We start from the raw sequence: 16,614 nt of genomic DNA on the forward strand, positions 1-16,614 counted from the left end.
TGTATAAGGAAAGTAAAATATACCTTTGGTAAAAGGATTATAAGGAAGCATAAGAATATAAATTTTTACCTACATTAAAAGGGTAAAAAAAATTTTGTTTTGAAGATTTAAGCAAGTTTTAAAACTTTAATTTTATATATATAAAAAAATTCTGTGTGTAAACATATTAGCTAAAGTTAAAGGGGTATCATCCAGTTTTTCTGTGAACTGGACATTAAAGTAAAAACACAACAGCTTTTTCTTAAAGCACTAACCCGCTCTTTAACAAAGATTATAAAAGGTTAAAAAGAGTCTATAAAAATCTTACCTCATGGTCCAACATTAAAAATTGAATAAATATGTACACAAAGTTTTATTAAAACTAAGTTTAACATTAATAGCACACTAATATAAAGGTGAAATTTAGCTTATCTGGTATAAAAATCATACAAGAAGCACTATTAAATATAAAATGGTGTTTGGCTTTCCTTGGTCTAAAAACTAATAAAAATAGATCCTAAAGGAAATTTCTCAGCAGAAAGGCACCAAGGACTATCAAACCCATTGCTAATGTCCCCACATTTAAAACAAAAGGTCAATTTCTTAGAAATTATATACTTGGTTTATCTTCCACTTTCCTTTCCCTCAAAACTAAAAGTCTTTTAGCACAGGTACCACCCCTAGAATTTCCAGTAAACCAGCACCAGCCTGAAGATCACGTTCTCATCAAAGGGAGGAAAGAAGAAAAACTCGAGCCAGCCTAGGAAGGAACCTACTTTGTGCTGCTAACTACCGAGACTGCTGTTCGTACAGCGGAAAAGGGATGAACTCATCACACCCGAGTCAAAGCGCCACCCCCTCCAGAGTCGTGGGCCATAGTCCCAGGGGAAAACCCTACCAAACTACAGCTAAGAAAAATTTAACTCTTTCATCTGTTCTATTACTCTTCTTTCCTTGCTCTATTGTTGACCATCTGGTTATTAACATAACCAAGTCAATTTTGCCTCCAACTATTGCATTTAATGCTTGCCTTCTTATATCCTGTGGGGACTTGCCAAGTCAAAGACAGATCTCTACTTCAGAAAAGTACCTCTGTCCCTCCTGATTCTCCTCAGACTGGGCATTAGTAAATTAGGACGTTTTAATCTAGGGAAATTTTGATAAAGACTCCAGTGTCAACCAGGAGTTTGCTCCCCAACATAGAGCTTTTATGCCGCAGTTGGTCCAACATTCTGTGGACCACTAAAGAGCAAGGATGGACTGCCCAAACCGGTTTTTGTAATTTCCCAAAATACATTCATTTTACTAGAGGATCATAGAAGTTAAAGACTTAAAACAAACTTTGGCAATTAAAACAGGATACCAAGATGCAAATGCCTGGTTGGAAAGGATCAAATATTTCATCTGCACGTTAAACAAAGGCAATTGTTATGCTTGTGCGCATGGCAGGCCAGAGTCCCAGATTGTCCCCTTTCTACTAAGGTGGTCCTCCAGTCAACCAGGCATGGGCTGCATAGTAGCTCTTTTCCAGGATTCTAAAGCCTGGAGTAATAAGTCGTGCCAAGCTCTCTCTGCTATGTCCCAAAATCTGGCACCCTGCGGGTCAGCCACTGAGGGCCATCCAGCCTCCGTCTCCCAACACTACGTTCACTTCGTGTCTCTCATGACAGGGAGGAAACTTAGCATTCCTTGGAGACCTGAAGGGATGCAGTGAGCTTAAAAAGTTTCAAGAGCTTATCAGTCAGTCAGCCCTTGTTCATCCCTGAGCGGATGTGTGGTGGTATTGTGGTGGACCTTTCCTGGGCACACTCTGCTGAATAACTGGAGTGGCACTTATACTTTAGTCCAATTGGCTATCCCTTTCACCCTGGCATTTCAAAAACCAGAGGGAGGAAAAATAAGACATCGTAAAGCGAGAGAAGCCCTTTATGGATTTTTCGACTCTCAAGTCTATTTAGATGCAACTGGAGTCCCTCAGGGAATACCATATCAATTTAAAGCTTGAAATCAAATAGCTGCAGGATTTGAGTCAATATTTTGGTAGGTGACAGTTAATAAAAATGTAGATTGAATAAACTACATCTATTACAACCAACAGCAACAAGCTTTTCATAAGTTAAAAGAAAAACTCATGTCAGCCCCAGCCCTGGGGCTACCTTACCTGACAAAATACTTTATACTCTATGTGTCAAAAAGAGGGAAAAAATGGCAGTTAGAGTTTTAACCCAGACTATGGGGTCCTGGCCAAGGCCAGTGGCCTATCTCTCAAAACAACTAGACGGGGTTTCCAAAGGCTGGCCCCCATGTCTAAGGGCCCTGGCAGCAACGGCCTGTTAGCACAAGAAGCAAATAAACTAACCCTTAGGCAAAACCTGAATATAAAGGCCCCCCATGCTGTAGTAACTTTAATGACTACCAAAGGACACCATTGGTTAACAAATGCTAGATTAACCAACTACCAAAGCTTGCTCTGTGAAAATCCCCGCATAACCATTGAAGTTTGCAACACCCTAAACCTCGCCACCTTGCTCCTTGTATCAGAGAGCCCAGTTGAACATAACTGTCTAGAGGTGTTGGACTCAGTTTATTCTAGCAGGCCCAACCTCCGACAGCATTCTTAAACATCAGTAGACTGTGAGCAGTACGTGGACGGGAGCAGCTTTGCCAACCCGTGCAAAGTGACTCTGAAGAAGACGACAAGCCCTGCTCTAGTCACACCCAGAAGATGACTGGTCCACGCATGGCCAAAGCATGAAAAAACTCATCGCGGGACTCATTTTCCTTAAAATTTGGACTTTTACAATAAGGACTTCAACTGACCTTCCTCAGACTGAGGACTGTTCCCAGTGTATACATGAAGTCACTGAGGTAGGACAAAAAAATTGCTACAGTCCTATTATTTTATGATTATTATAAGTGTACCAGGACTCTAAAAAAAAAAAAAAAACTTGTTTGTATAATGCTATTCTATGCAAGGTATGTAGCCCAGGAAATGACCAACCTGATGTGTGTTATGACCCATCTGAGCCTCCCATGACCACAGTTTTTGAAACAAGATTAAGGACTAAGAACTGGTGGGGGCTCATAAACGATATGAGTAAAGAGTTAGCCAAAACAAAAGAAAAAGGGGTGCCCAAACAAGTCACCTTGAAGGTTGATGCCTGTGCTGTCATTAATAGTAATAAGTTAGGAATAGGATGTGGTTCTCTTAATTAGGAAAGAGGCTATATGGCAGAAAATAAGTACATATGTCATGAATTAGAACTGTGTGGAAATGAATGTGGATACTGGTCTTGTGTCATTTAGGCTACTTGGATAAAAAATAAAAAGGATCCTGTCCACCTTCAGAAAGGGAAAAGTGGCCCTTCCTCTACCGGTGGTCAGTGTAACCCCTTAGAACTAGTAATAACCAACCCCCTTGATCCTCGCTGGAAAAAAGGGGAGCGTGTAACCCTAGGAATCAATGGGGCTGGACTGGATCCTCAAGTAAATATTGTGGTTTGAGGAGAAGTTTATAAACACTCTCCAGAGCCAGTATTTCAAACCTTCTATGATAAACTAAATGTGCCAGTACCAGAAATTCCAGGAAAAACAAGAAATTTGTTTTTGCAATTAGCTAAGCACATAGCCCAGTCTCTCAATGTCACTTCATGTTATGTATGTAGAGGAACTGTAATGGGAGATCAATGGCCATGGGAAGCCCGAGAATTAGTACCTACAGACCCAGTTCCTGATGAATTCCCGGCTGAAAAGAATCACCCTGATAACTTCTAGGTCCTAAGAGCTTCAATCATTAGACAATACTGTATAGCAAGAGTAAGGAAGGACTTCACAATTCCTGTGGGAAGACTCAGCTGCCTTGGACAAAAACTGTATTATAATAATACTACAAAAATAGCCACCTAGTGGAGCTCAAACCACACTAAGAAAAATCCATTTAGTAAATTCCCAAAGTTGAAAACTGTGTGGACCCACCCGTTAGACAGCCCCCACTGGATTATACTGGATATGTGGGCATAGACCTTATGCCAAGTTGCCCGACCAGTGGGCAGGTAGTTGTGTTATTGGCACTATTAAGCCATTTTTCTTCCTACTACACGTAAAGACAGATGAACTCCTGGGCTTCCCTGTCTGTGTTTCCCTCAAAAAAGAAGCATAGCTATAAAAAATTAAAAAGATGATGAATGGCCTCCTGAGAGAATCATACAATATTATTGGCCTGGTACTTGGGCACAAGATGGCTCATGAACCCATATTTACATGCTCAACTGAATCATACGGTTACAAGCTGTCTTAGAAATAATCACTAATAAGACCGGCAGAGCCTTGACTATTCTGGCCTGGCAAGAAACTCAGATGAGAAATGCTATCTATCAAAATAAATTGGCTCTCAACTACTTGCTAGCAGCTGAAGGAAGGGTCTGCAGAAAATTTAACCTTACTAATTCCTATCTACACATAGATGATTAAGGGCAAGTAGTTGAAGACATAGTTAGAAATATGACAAAACTGACACATGTGCCCATGCAAGTGTGGCATAGATTTGATCCTAGGGCCATGTTTGGAAAATGATTCCCAGTGCTAAAGAGATTTAAAACTCTTATAATAGGAGTTATAATAGTAATAGAAACCTTCTTACTGCTCCCTTGTTTGCTACCTGCATTTCTTCAAATGATAAAAAGCTTCGTCACTACCTTAGTTCACCAAAATGCTTCAGCACAAGTGTACTATATGAATCACTATCAATCTGTCTTGCAAGAAGACACAGGTAGTAAAAATGAAAGTGAGAACTCCCACTATTGAGTGAGAGTCTCAAAGTGGGGGGAGTAAGGGAGGAGACCACCCCTCACATTGTCTTATACCCAATTTCTGCCTCCAAAGAAAGAAGAAGTAAAAACTAAAAGGCAGAAATGAAATCCACAGGCAGACATCGCGGCGCCAGGCCCTGGGCCTGGTAATTAAAGATTGACCCCTGACCTAACCGGTTATCTTATCTATAGGTTACAGACATTGTATAGAAAAGCACTGTGAAAATCCCTGTCCTGTTCTGTTCCATTGTAATTACCAGTGCATGCAGCCCCCAGCCACATACCCCCTGCTTGCTCAATCGATCATGACCTTCTCACGCGGACCTTCTTAGAGTTGTGAGCCCTTAAAAGGGACAGGAATTGCTCACTCCGGGATCTCGGTTGTTGGAGACGTGAGTCTTGCCGAAGCTCCCAGCTGAATAAAGCCCTTCCTTCTTTAACTCGGTGTCTGAGGGGTTTTGTGTGCAGCTTGTCCTGCTGCAGTATGATAGAGATTGCTGGGGAAGCTGCTCTTTTAACTGGGGTGCTCAAGGAAAGCCATCCAAAGAGGTGAAGTGAGAGAATCAGCCCATTTGAGGTAAGAGTGTTCCCTCAGAGGGAACAGGCAATGCAAAGTGCATCAAGTGGAAGCACATGTGGCTCGTTTGAGACATAAGGGATCAGTGTGGCTAGAATGGAGTAAGCAAAAGAAGCCTGATGGGAGGTGAGTTGAAGAGGTCATAGGAGCCAGATATAAGCAGAGCTTATATACCATGGAGGGCTTTGGATTTTATTCTAAGTGTGGTGGAATATGTTTAATAGGCCATTGACCTGGTTTGATTTAAGAAGTTCTTAAGGACAAACAGGACTTTCTAAATAGTTATTGTGTTTTCTTGTACTTTCATGCTACTACAAGAGGTTATCTGTTTAATATAAGACATATCAAACAAAAGCGGAGAGGGACAGGGTCAGAAACTGGAGCAGAAGATAGAAAAAGTTCTCTCTTCAATGGCTTAGAAGTTGGCCCATGTGAAGACAGGTGAACAGTGTTATGAAGCGAATTGCTTTCTAGGCCTACCTTCTATAACTCTGATACTCACTCAAATGAGAATTATCATGAAGTTAATGCTAGATATTTTACAATTTGTTTTCTGATTTTAATTAAAATATCTATTCATTATAAGACATTTGGAAAGTAGAGAAAAGTAGAAGAAAGAAAATGAAAACACCTATAATCCCATCAACCCCCCAAAAAAATCACCATTAAAAATATTGGCCCATCTCTATTCTGTCTTTTCTTCGATACACATTTATACAAAATGAGATTACATCATATTTTTGTAAGTTCATTCTGTAAGCCTGTATTAAAGGTGAAATAGTAATAGGCCAATATTTGCCTCCTGACTGTGAGAAAAGCAGCTTTGTTACACACAGGAAGCATGAGGGGGCTAGCTCTATGCAAGTAATGACAGCCCAAGGAGTAGCTAGAGGTCAGCTCTGTTCAGTCTAAAAGACAAAAAGTCCTGAGTCCCATTCAGTCCTGAGTGCCTCAGTACAGTCAGCCAAAGCTGGATTCACCTCACCCAAGCCTGCATTTCCTCGTAGAGAGAATCAGAGAAAGTTAGATCATTTCATCTCAAAAGGAAAAAGTATGTTATCTCCAGCTTCCAATTCTTAGAGTCACGGCTGGGAATTAGTGTGAGGTGAGTGAGGCATTCTCCTTGGGCTCAACACTTAAGGTGTACCAAAAACCTATAATCAAAAGAAGGAATATTTTAATGCAAAATTTTGAAAAATAAAAATTAATGTTAAACAATCCATAATAAACAACATATCAAAATTTTATGTAATGACAGGATTGGTTTAATGATTTTTGCCTTTTGCCTTAGGCACCATTAAGTATTAGTGGGACATCATTCCTCATCTTACCTGAACCCACTGAATCAGAATTTCCAGGAGTGAGGCCCAGGAGAAGTCTGTTTTTTATTAAACTCTTTGGGTAATCCTTACACATGATAAATTTTATGAAGTCCTGGAAAGATGATCTCTGAAGTTTCTCTGTTGCCTTAGTTTGCATGTTCTGATGACTCAAACAGCCCTCTTGGAGGGGCCCAAGTAGCAAGGAATTGAAGGCAGCTTCTACGCAGCAGCCAGCAATTTAGGAACTGGGGCCCCCAAACAGCTTGCAAGGAACTGATTCCTGCCAACAACTACAGGAGCTGGGACAGGATCCCAGGCCTGGCTAACACCTTGACTGAAGCCTTGTGAAAAATCCTGAGCAGAAAGGCCTTTTACGTTATACCTAGACTCCTGACTCAGGAAAAAGGTAAGATAAGAAATGTGTGTTGTTTTAAGCCACTAAGTTTGTGTTCATTTGTTTCACAGCAATAGATAATTTTAATAATCTAAGTTTATGTGTATATATATAAAAATTATATTTTATAATTAATATTAATTTTATTTAGTAATGTTTAAACTGGTTCAACCATGGACTCCATCAGTATTACAAGTAATAGATATGTGTTTATTTATTAAGGATATACTTCTATTACCATGCTTATATTAAATATTGGAATATTTATTTTGTGGTAAATTATTTAGATAACAGCTTTATTGAGATATAATTCAGATGTCATAAAATTCATTCATTTAAAGTGTACAATTCAATAGTTTTTAGTATATTCAGAGTTGTGCAAGTATCATTACAATCAATTTTAGACTATTTTTAGCAGCCCAAAAAGAGACCACATACCCCTCAGCCATCATCACCCTCCGCCTCCTTTCTCCCTGTCCTAGGCAATCTTTAAAAAATCTTAAGCTGTTTCCTAAGATCTTTCTATTCTGAACATTTAATATAAGTGGAATCATACAAATACGTGTTCTATTTTAGAAGGAATATTAGCCTAATATTTTAAAGGTTCATCCATGTTGTAGCAGGTATCAGTACTTGGATCTTTTTTTAATGGCCAAATAATAGCCCATTTTAAAACAGTCCATTGTGAATAAATTTCCATTGTAAATCTTTTTTTTCTCTCTTAGGTAAAAAAATAAACAGAAATAAAAGTTTTAACACTTTCTTTACTTTTTAAAGTGTTAGACCATTGCATGAATCCCCTAGGTACACACACCTTAGTTGATGACATTCTTATGATACAGTCTTTGGTTTTATGGGGGATGTATGTCTAAATACTAAACAATAAAATAGTTATTTTATGCCGAGGGCAAAAAGGCCCCCCACAAAATGATGGTTTGAGAGGAGGAGAACATTTATTCTAAAGCCATCTTATTAAATTTTGCCTCAAAGCAATTCACATTGTAACAGGGCTCTGATGCAGTCATTTGCATTTATATTGACAGTTGGTCAATCAGTATTATTGAGTACCCAATAGTTCATAAGGCCCTGAGAGTCAAATAATACAATTATGAAGGCCATAAGAAGCCAGACAGGTTAAACACAGTCTTCCCTGTGATGCTGGTGAACAGCCATATACTTACTGATGGATCTCACCTCCCAACTCAGACTCTTATGGTCAGAGGCACATTTAGTGCTTTCATAGGCTGTGATCTACTAAGGATCACAGTTTTTTTCCTATAAGTGTTCATCATCATAGATTCTGTGTTACACTGCCCAAGGATTCATTGCTCCTAGCTCTTGGAAATTTGTTTGACATCACTCAGCTAGCAACCCCTTTGGGAATTATTTTGGTAGAAGAGAGTCACCTTTGCCTTATCCATGGTCATACTCCCTACCAGGGGCAGACTACGTCCAATGACTGGCTAATAAAAAAGGCCTGGCTCCTCACCTCAATTCAAGACAACCCTGAAAGGCCCTCCTATCTTCAGAACTTGTAACAGGGTCAGCTGAGGTCTTAAACAATATTGCATTACAAATCAACTTCTCCCTCTGCCCAACCTTGGTTATTTCTCTACCCCCCACTGGAGTTAATCCTGAGTGCACTCCTTAGTAAACTTCCTACATGCAAATATCTATCTGGGAGTCTGATTTTCAAAAATCCTAACCTGCTCCACTTATGGAACTTTCTAACTGTTCATTAGAACAGTTCATTAGAGGTTGAGCACTTGACATATAGAGAAAGAAGTACAACAAGAGAACACAAGTGATTCAGTCAGTAAGTCCTACTAATCATGGAAAATTATTGACACCCTGAACTCTTACATAAAGACTTCCCAGTGTTTTTTCAAATCTCACTTTTGATGTTACTATGATATGATTTGGCAGTGTCCCCACAAAAATCTCATCTTGAATTGTAACTCCCATAATCCCCACATGTCATGAAAGGTACCTGGTGGGAAGTAATTGAATCGTGGAGGAGGGCTTTTCCCATGCTATTCTTGTGACAGTGATTAAGTCTCATGAAATCTGATGGTTTTATAAAGGGCAGTTTCCCTGCACACACTCTCTTGCCTGCTGCCATGTAAGATGTGCCTTTGCTTCTACTTCACCTTCCATCATGATTGTGAGGCCTCCCCAGCCATGTGGAACTTTGAGTCCATTAAATTTATTTTTCTTTATAAATTACCCAGTCTTAGGTATTTCTTCACAGCAGTATGAAAGTGGACTAATACATACTATATCCATATATTTATCCCAGATGACCCTTATGTCTTTGCAAAGACCTTATTGAGTTCAAAGTTCAAGGTGCCACAGAACATTCTACAACAGGTTTCATCTGAGTTGAGGATCTTTTACACTCCATTTCATGGTGTTCAGGTTTTTCAAGACTCTACATTTATGACTTTGAATACTTCTTCTCCCCTTATAACTCAATGATCAAAGTGGAAGTGAGGGTGATGACTGAGATAGAAGTGTAAACCATTTAATTCAACTTGGATTAAGTTTGAGTTGAGATGTATTCAATTCAAGCAGCCTTTCTCTGGTTTTCAAAGAAAACTTTGTTGTTGTTGCCATTCTCACTTGAAGAGCTAAAAGGACCCCAGAGGCGGTACCACAGAAAACATTAGGCTCTAGGTCAGAAAGAGGGTTTATCCAACCAGTGCAACATGGTATAGGTAGATTATAGAATCAGTCTTCATTATCAGGAAGGTCTAAGGCTATTGCTGAAATAGTTCCAAGCACCAGTCCAAGGGTGAGACAAGGAAGGAGATAGAACAAGGACCCAGGCAGATGGCTGAGAAAATAAGGCATTCAACAGAATCAGACATCTGGCACAATTTAAGAAATGTGGTTCAGAAATTTGCCTGTGAATGGTACATAGGTGCTGGAGCTTCCTTTCTCAGATTGCCTGGTGCACACAGCAGGGATTAATGTATCAACTCCATGTATGCCCTGGACTGGAAAACCTCCCAATTTTTATTTCCTTTTTCTTGCACCCATTTCCTCAAAATCTTACCCATTAAAATTGACAGTGTAGACTGGCAGGTCGAGAATGTGATGGCAAAGAGAAAGTTGCAAGTTCCCTTGAATGTCTAATCCTAATCACACATGCATTTATTATTTGCACATTTTTTTTTTTGGAGGGGGGACAGAGTCTCACTCTATTGCCCAGGCTAGAGTGCAGTGGTGTGATCTCAGCTCACTGCAACCTCGGCCTCCCGGATTCAAGTGATTCTCCTGCCCCAGCCTCCCAGGTAGCTGGGATTACAGGCTCCCACCACCACACCTGGCTAATTTTTGTATTTTTAGTAGATATGGGGTTTCACCACATTGACCAGGCTGGTCTCAAACTCCTGATCTCAAGTGATCTGCCCACCTCAGCCTCCCAAAGTGGTGGGATTACAGGTGTGAGCCACCATGCCCAGCCTATTTGCGCATGTTTCCTACTACCAGAAGAAGCAACAGTTCTCCCATATACCACATTCCAGGGCATCCTATGATCACATAAGAACACAATCCTCCTGCCACAGGTAAGCGCAATGTACCAGGAAACAGGTTGCGGGTAAACCATTGTTCTCCCTCTGCCATTAGGATAGAAATATCATGACAGGCAGCTCTGCCCCCAAATCTTGCAAAATCTCAATGTGCACCTCAAGTTTGTATTGTTTTAGCCTATGATGGAACTGACAGGTTGGGGAAAATGGAAAGCAAAGTTCCATCAGTCTGGATCGCCTTTTGTAGTGTCCCCAGTGAGATCATAGCTGGAGAGGCAAGGATGTAACTCACTCAAAATTTAAGGCTTATGGCCAAAGTTGATGACTAATAATATAGAATTGTAGGTTTGGGCTTTTTGCTTTCTTAAAAAACTCTGTCAGGTTTGGAAAGGGACCTCCAATCTAATTTTGAGATACCACAGGTAATGTCCAATTGTCTTAAGGTGTGACTAAAATTTTTCTTTTGTTTGTTTTTTGTTGTCGTTTGTTTGTTTGTTTTGTTGTGTTTTGAGATGGAGTCTTGCTCTGTCACTCAGGCTGGAGTGCAGTGGCACAATCTCGGCTCACTGCAACCTCCACCTCCTGGGTTCAAGTGACTCTCCTGCCTCGCCTCCCAGGTAGCTGGGACTATAGGCATGTGCCACCACGCCAGGCTAATTTTTTTTTTTGTATTTTTATTAGAGATGGGGTTTCACCATGCTGGCCAGGCTGGTCTTAACTCCTGACCTCAAGTGATCTGCCCATCTCAGCCTCCCAAAGTGCTGGGATTATAGACATGAGCCACCACGCCCAGCCTAAAATTTTTCAAAATAAACTTGCTGTTACTTTTCTTCTTTAATTTAAAAATACCTCTATAGGCTACATGAGAGTTTTTGAAAAAGTAGCCATGTTTGGCATGGAAATAGGCCCCAAATATGTCAACACCTGTATTTCCTTCCAGATTTCAGTCCTACAACTTTGGACTCCCAACAGATTAAGAATCACTGGTCTAAGGTTTCTAAAGTCAGGGTAGATCCCTTTCCCAAGTGACAGCCACAAATCCAACGCTGTATCATACCCTATCTAAAGAAAAGCTAAAAGTAAACTGGCTTGGCACAGTGGCTCATGCCTGTAATCTCAGCACTTTGGGAGGCCAAGGCAGGCAGATCATGCGGTTAGGAGTTGGAGACCAGCCTAACCAACATGGTGAAACCCCGTCTCTACTAAAAATACAAAAATTCGCCGGGTGTGGTGGTGCACGCCTGTAATCCCAGCTACTCAGGAGACTGAAGCAGGAGAATTGCTTGAACCTGGGAGGCGGAGTTTGCAGTGAGCCGAGATTGTGCCACTGCGCTCCAGCCTGGGTGACAGAGAGAGACTCCATCTCAAAAAAAAAAAAAAAAAAAAAAAACAAAGATAAAAGTAAACTGAAAACAAGAATAGAAATGTCTGCTAACATGCTCTGTGACCTTGATCAACAGCTTTCCCTGCTCTTGGCCTTGGTGTCCTAACTTAAATGGGGAAACTGTGATCTCTCTCAGCTCAAAATTTACATGACATTATTTACATACCAAACCTGCCCTACGCTTCCTGGAAACTTTACTATTTATGAGTGTGGCTCCTCCTTCCCTTTCAATCCCTTAATTAAATAGCTTCCCCTCTACAGGCTTTTGAAGTGGTAGCAGTTCCTCCTAACTCCTGCCAGAAACAGCTCTCCTCAACATGAGAGCTGCACCCCTCCTCCTGGCCAGGGCAGCAAGCCTTAGCCTTGGCTTCTTGTTTCTGCTTTTTTTCTGGCTAGACCGAAGTGTACTAGCCAAGGAGTTGAAGTTTGTGACTTTGGTAAGTAGACTTTTCTCATTGCTTTTTCCTTAAAACTGTGTTCCCAGCAAAGTCTGATAAGGCAAGCGTCAGCTTTCATCTTATCCTTGGATTGTTTTATCCTTGGATTGTTTCCCAGAGACCAGGCTCTGTTCAAACTCAGAAAGTGAATAATCAAGTTTTGCAAGTTCCTCTTAATGAAGACCTAACGTGTCCTAACAAAAATATTTTTTGGTCACTGGTTTTTTAGGGGTTGCTTTTTATTTGCTTTTGCTGATGTTATTTATTTACTTACTTTACAACTGCCTTGAATTCAGATTCCTTTTGACAGCCACACCAGTCCAGAAGAAGCCACAGCTGGCGCTGTTTATGTACCAAGAGCTGGCTTCATTCAATTTAATGATTATTTGTTTGCAAGCCAAAAAACAGTCATTTTCTGAATTAAGTAGTCCTTTCATCTTTGTTTATCAGGAAATTAGAACAAATATTTGTAAACAATCTTGAAGCATAAAAGTGAATCTAAATTTGGAATTTTAGGATGATTTTCTGATATATAGATTTAGTTGACGATTAAAATCATTGGTACATGTGACCAGTTATGAAAAAAGGTGGGGGGTGGCTGATGCATAATATCAAGAAAAGAAAATATACTGTTGACATTGTTTGAAAATAGATGGAAAGAGGGTTTGCAAAGTGAAGGGGATTCATCATGTTACCTAAGAGTCTGATTTTCTGTTTCTGTATCTTTTTTCCTTCTGTTTCACTCTTTCTCTGCCTCTAAGCCTCTAAGCTGCTTCTTGCCTTTCCTCTCTCGTTTTCTTTCTCTTCCTTACATTTTTTTATTTGAGATAGTGAAAGTGGGCTGATAAGTAGGTAAATTTTCTTTCTGTCAAGTATACTCAAAAATTATTTTTATAATTTGAAGGAAAGTCACTGTTTCCTTAAAAATTAAAGTTCAGGCTATTTTTTTTTCAGCATGGGATATTCAAAACTCTTTACTTTCTACAGAAAATATGATACCCATGTGCTTATTTGAATCATTATTCTTATAGTCCAGTAAATCCTTACTAGGTCATGAGTCAACAATGACAGAAAACCCAGTGAAACAAATTATCAATTTATTTACAAATGATTCACCAGCTGTCAGACTTCTGTGCAGAAAAAAATATATAATACTGTGTGCCTTCTTTAACCCATGTGAGCTAGGCTTGTACTTCTATCAGTAGTTTTCTTGCTAACATGTGCATGAAGCAAGTTTAGGGACTGTAGAAATTGTACTGCATCTGCCGTGCTTGTAATACTGTAAACCTGTGACAAGCTGGTTGAGTGGCAATCTTCTGAGAAATCCAAGTTACTCCAAGTTCACTGTACATGATGTATTCCCTCCTCCATGTTTTACCCAAGTTAGCCCAGGCTAACTTCCTTTGACTACCAAGTTGTTGTGGGTTTCCTATATTCAGGGACTGCAAGTTAATTCTTTCCTGAGGAAAGCCAAAATACAAAGCTAGCTCTCTTAGAACTAAAAAAATTAACAAATATTGCACAAAGCCAGTGTTAACTATTTTTTCCTACCATGATTTCCTTCCATTAATGGTAGATGAAGGGCCACTTAATACATCTTTCTTGGCCCTTATAAAACAACGTCCATCTAAGTACTTAAGCCAGTAAACATCAGTTTCTTATTTTTATTGACTAAAGAGAATATTCGACTATAAGTGGTTAATTTATACAAATGAGAAAACTCTTAGAAAATTATTAGGAGAACCAGAATTTTTTTAAAAGATGCCCATGATTAAAGTGGTAATATTAATGATAATAACCAATAGTCAATTGAGTGCTTACTGCAAGCACTTACTGCAATTGAGTGCTTACAAGGCACTGTTCTGAGTGTTCAATATGAATTGTATCACATAAGCCTGTCAACAATCCTCTAAAATAAGGTCGTTAAATAAAATATGGGATGACCATTTGAATTTGAACTTCAGATAAATAGCAAATAATTTTTTAGTCCCATGCAATATTGGGCATCCTGTATGTTTATTTGCCAAATCTGGCAACCATTCTATAAAGTTTTGTAAAACTTATTATTCCTATTTTATAGATGAAGAAATTGAGGCACAAAAAGGTTAAGCATCTTGCCCATGGTCACACAGATGGAATGGTGGAGACAGAATTTGAACCCAGGCTCTCTGACCCCGGATGCCTTTCCCTTTATCACTAGACATGGTCTTTTCCTGCTGTGTGTATATAACCCAGCACATGGAGCTAGTCTGAGATCCCCCTGTAAGGTTTGCTGGATTAGCTTGACTCTGAATCAGCAGGTGGTTCCCTTGCTTTTCCTCTGTGATCCGAGAAAAATAAATCCTCCCCAATTCTGAAAAGCTGTTCTCAGCAGAAAGAGGAGGAAACTGTCCTTGGTTCTTGTTCTCAGACTAACTGAAGTGCCTGTGACCCATGAAATGCTAGTTTGACAAGTTGTTAACAGGTGTACATGGGGAAAAAATCAGTTTCAATAGTCAAGTTAGCTTTGGGAATAGAACTGGGTTAAACTGTGTTTAAAAGGTCTCTTTAATGCAGTAATCCTAAATCTTTAACATGCTAATACGCACTGTGGCTTTCAAGGAAAAGATCTAGTGTTTTCCAAACTGTGTTTTCAAATTTTTGATTACAGCATTCACCTCCCTCTTTTTTCCCCAATGTCCTGTAGAAAACACTGAGAGAACTGACATTTTTAACTTTATATGGAAAGAATAGTAAATATGGTGAATCTAGATGTCCTCATCAACCAGCTTCAAAGACTATCACCCATGCAATCTTGTTTCATCTGCATAGCCACTCATTTCCCACACACACCCACTTGAGTTTTTTAAGTTATTTCATGCATCATATTATATCATCCAGAAATAGAAAAATGTCATTTTAAAGCATCCCGTCTCCCCTAACCCAGAGAAAACCCACAAGTTCAGCTGATCCAAGACAGAAAAATTCCATCTCATTTCACCAGTGTTAAGAAAGGAATGATGACTTACAAGGTATACACTCTTCTCATTCTTCATGGTTGACTTTCTTCATGCAGAATTCTTAATCAAGTAATATAATATTCTTGGGTTTTTTTTTTTTTTTTTTTGAGACAGAGTCTTACTCTGTCGCCCAGGCTGGAGTGCAGTGGCGTGATCTTGGCTCACTGCAACCTCCGTCTCCCAGGTTCAAGTGATTCTCCAGTCTCAGCCTCCCAAGTAGCTGGGATTACAGGCGTGCGCCACCATGCCTGGCTAGTTTTTGTATTTTTAGTAGAGACGGGGTTTCACCACGTTGGCCAGGCTGGTCTTGAACTCTTGACCTCAGGTGATCCACCAGCCTTGGCCTCCCAAAGGGCTGAGATTACAGGCGTGAGCCACTGCGCCTGGCATAATATGATATTCTTGATGGAAGCAGCCTCCAAATTCTCAGCACATAATCTATACACTGGAATGGGCAACTTCCACATTATGGACATGAAGGACCTCCTAGCTACTAGGGAAGGTGGAGCTAGAGGATCGCTTGAGCACAGCAGTGTGAGGCCACATTGAGCTAGGATCACACCATTGCACTCCAACCTGGACAACAGGGAAAAACCCTGTCGCTTGGGTTGGCTTATAAAAAGAGGTACCAGAGGCTGGGTGCAGCAACTCACACCTGTAATCCCAGCACTTTGGAAAGCCGAAACAGGAGGATTGCTTGAGGCCAGGAGTTCAAGACCAGGCTGGTTAACATAGTAAGACCTCATCTCTGCAAAAAAGAAAAAAAAAAAAGATGGACCAGATAAAATTCCACTGAAAAGCAAAAATCAGGTCTCCTGCCTCAGTTCACAAACAACGTTACATACAATCTCTCTCCCTTGCTGTATGGCTCCTAATCACTATATCCAAGGAACAGCCAAGCTGTCTGGAGACCACAGGTTTTCCAAAGACATTTGCCGGAAACAGCACCGTGTGCTGAGAGTTGGTACTGAGCCAGCTCAGTTCAGTTTGCTTACATGAGCTTCTCCCCAGATTTATGCCAATGCATTTCACAAATTTTCAGGGTGCAATTGGCCAAGACATTTCAGCCAACCAGGTTATTCCTGTGGGTGCTTCTCAGTATCCTAAATGCAAAGGAATAATTAATTATTCCTCTCAGCCAAGGAAATAAAAGTAGGGAGAGATGATTAGAAATTAAC

At 40.1% G+C, this 16,614-nt stretch overlaps 1 protein-coding gene across 1 annotated transcript in view; it reads left to right on the top strand.

The window, feature by feature from the left end:
* Positions 1 to 9,903: 9,903 nt before the first annotated feature.
* ACP3 (acid phosphatase 3) overlaps positions 9,904 to 16,614 on the top strand; it is a 56,682-nt gene continuing 49,971 nt past the window's right edge. Inside the window, exon 1 of the mRNA XM_003829463.4 lies at positions 9,904 to 12,437. Coding sequence (XP_003829511.1) covers positions 12,318 to 12,437 — 120 coding nt within the window. The 5' untranslated portion in view covers positions 9,904 to 12,317. The remainder of the gene's footprint in view (positions 12,438 to 16,614) is intronic.

This window comes from Pan paniscus, chromosome 2 (assembly GCF_029289425.2).
Source record: "Pan paniscus chromosome 2, NHGRI_mPanPan1-v2.0_pri, whole genome shotgun sequence".
Classification (NCBI taxonomy): domain Eukaryota; kingdom Metazoa; phylum Chordata; class Mammalia; order Primates; family Hominidae; genus Pan; species Pan paniscus.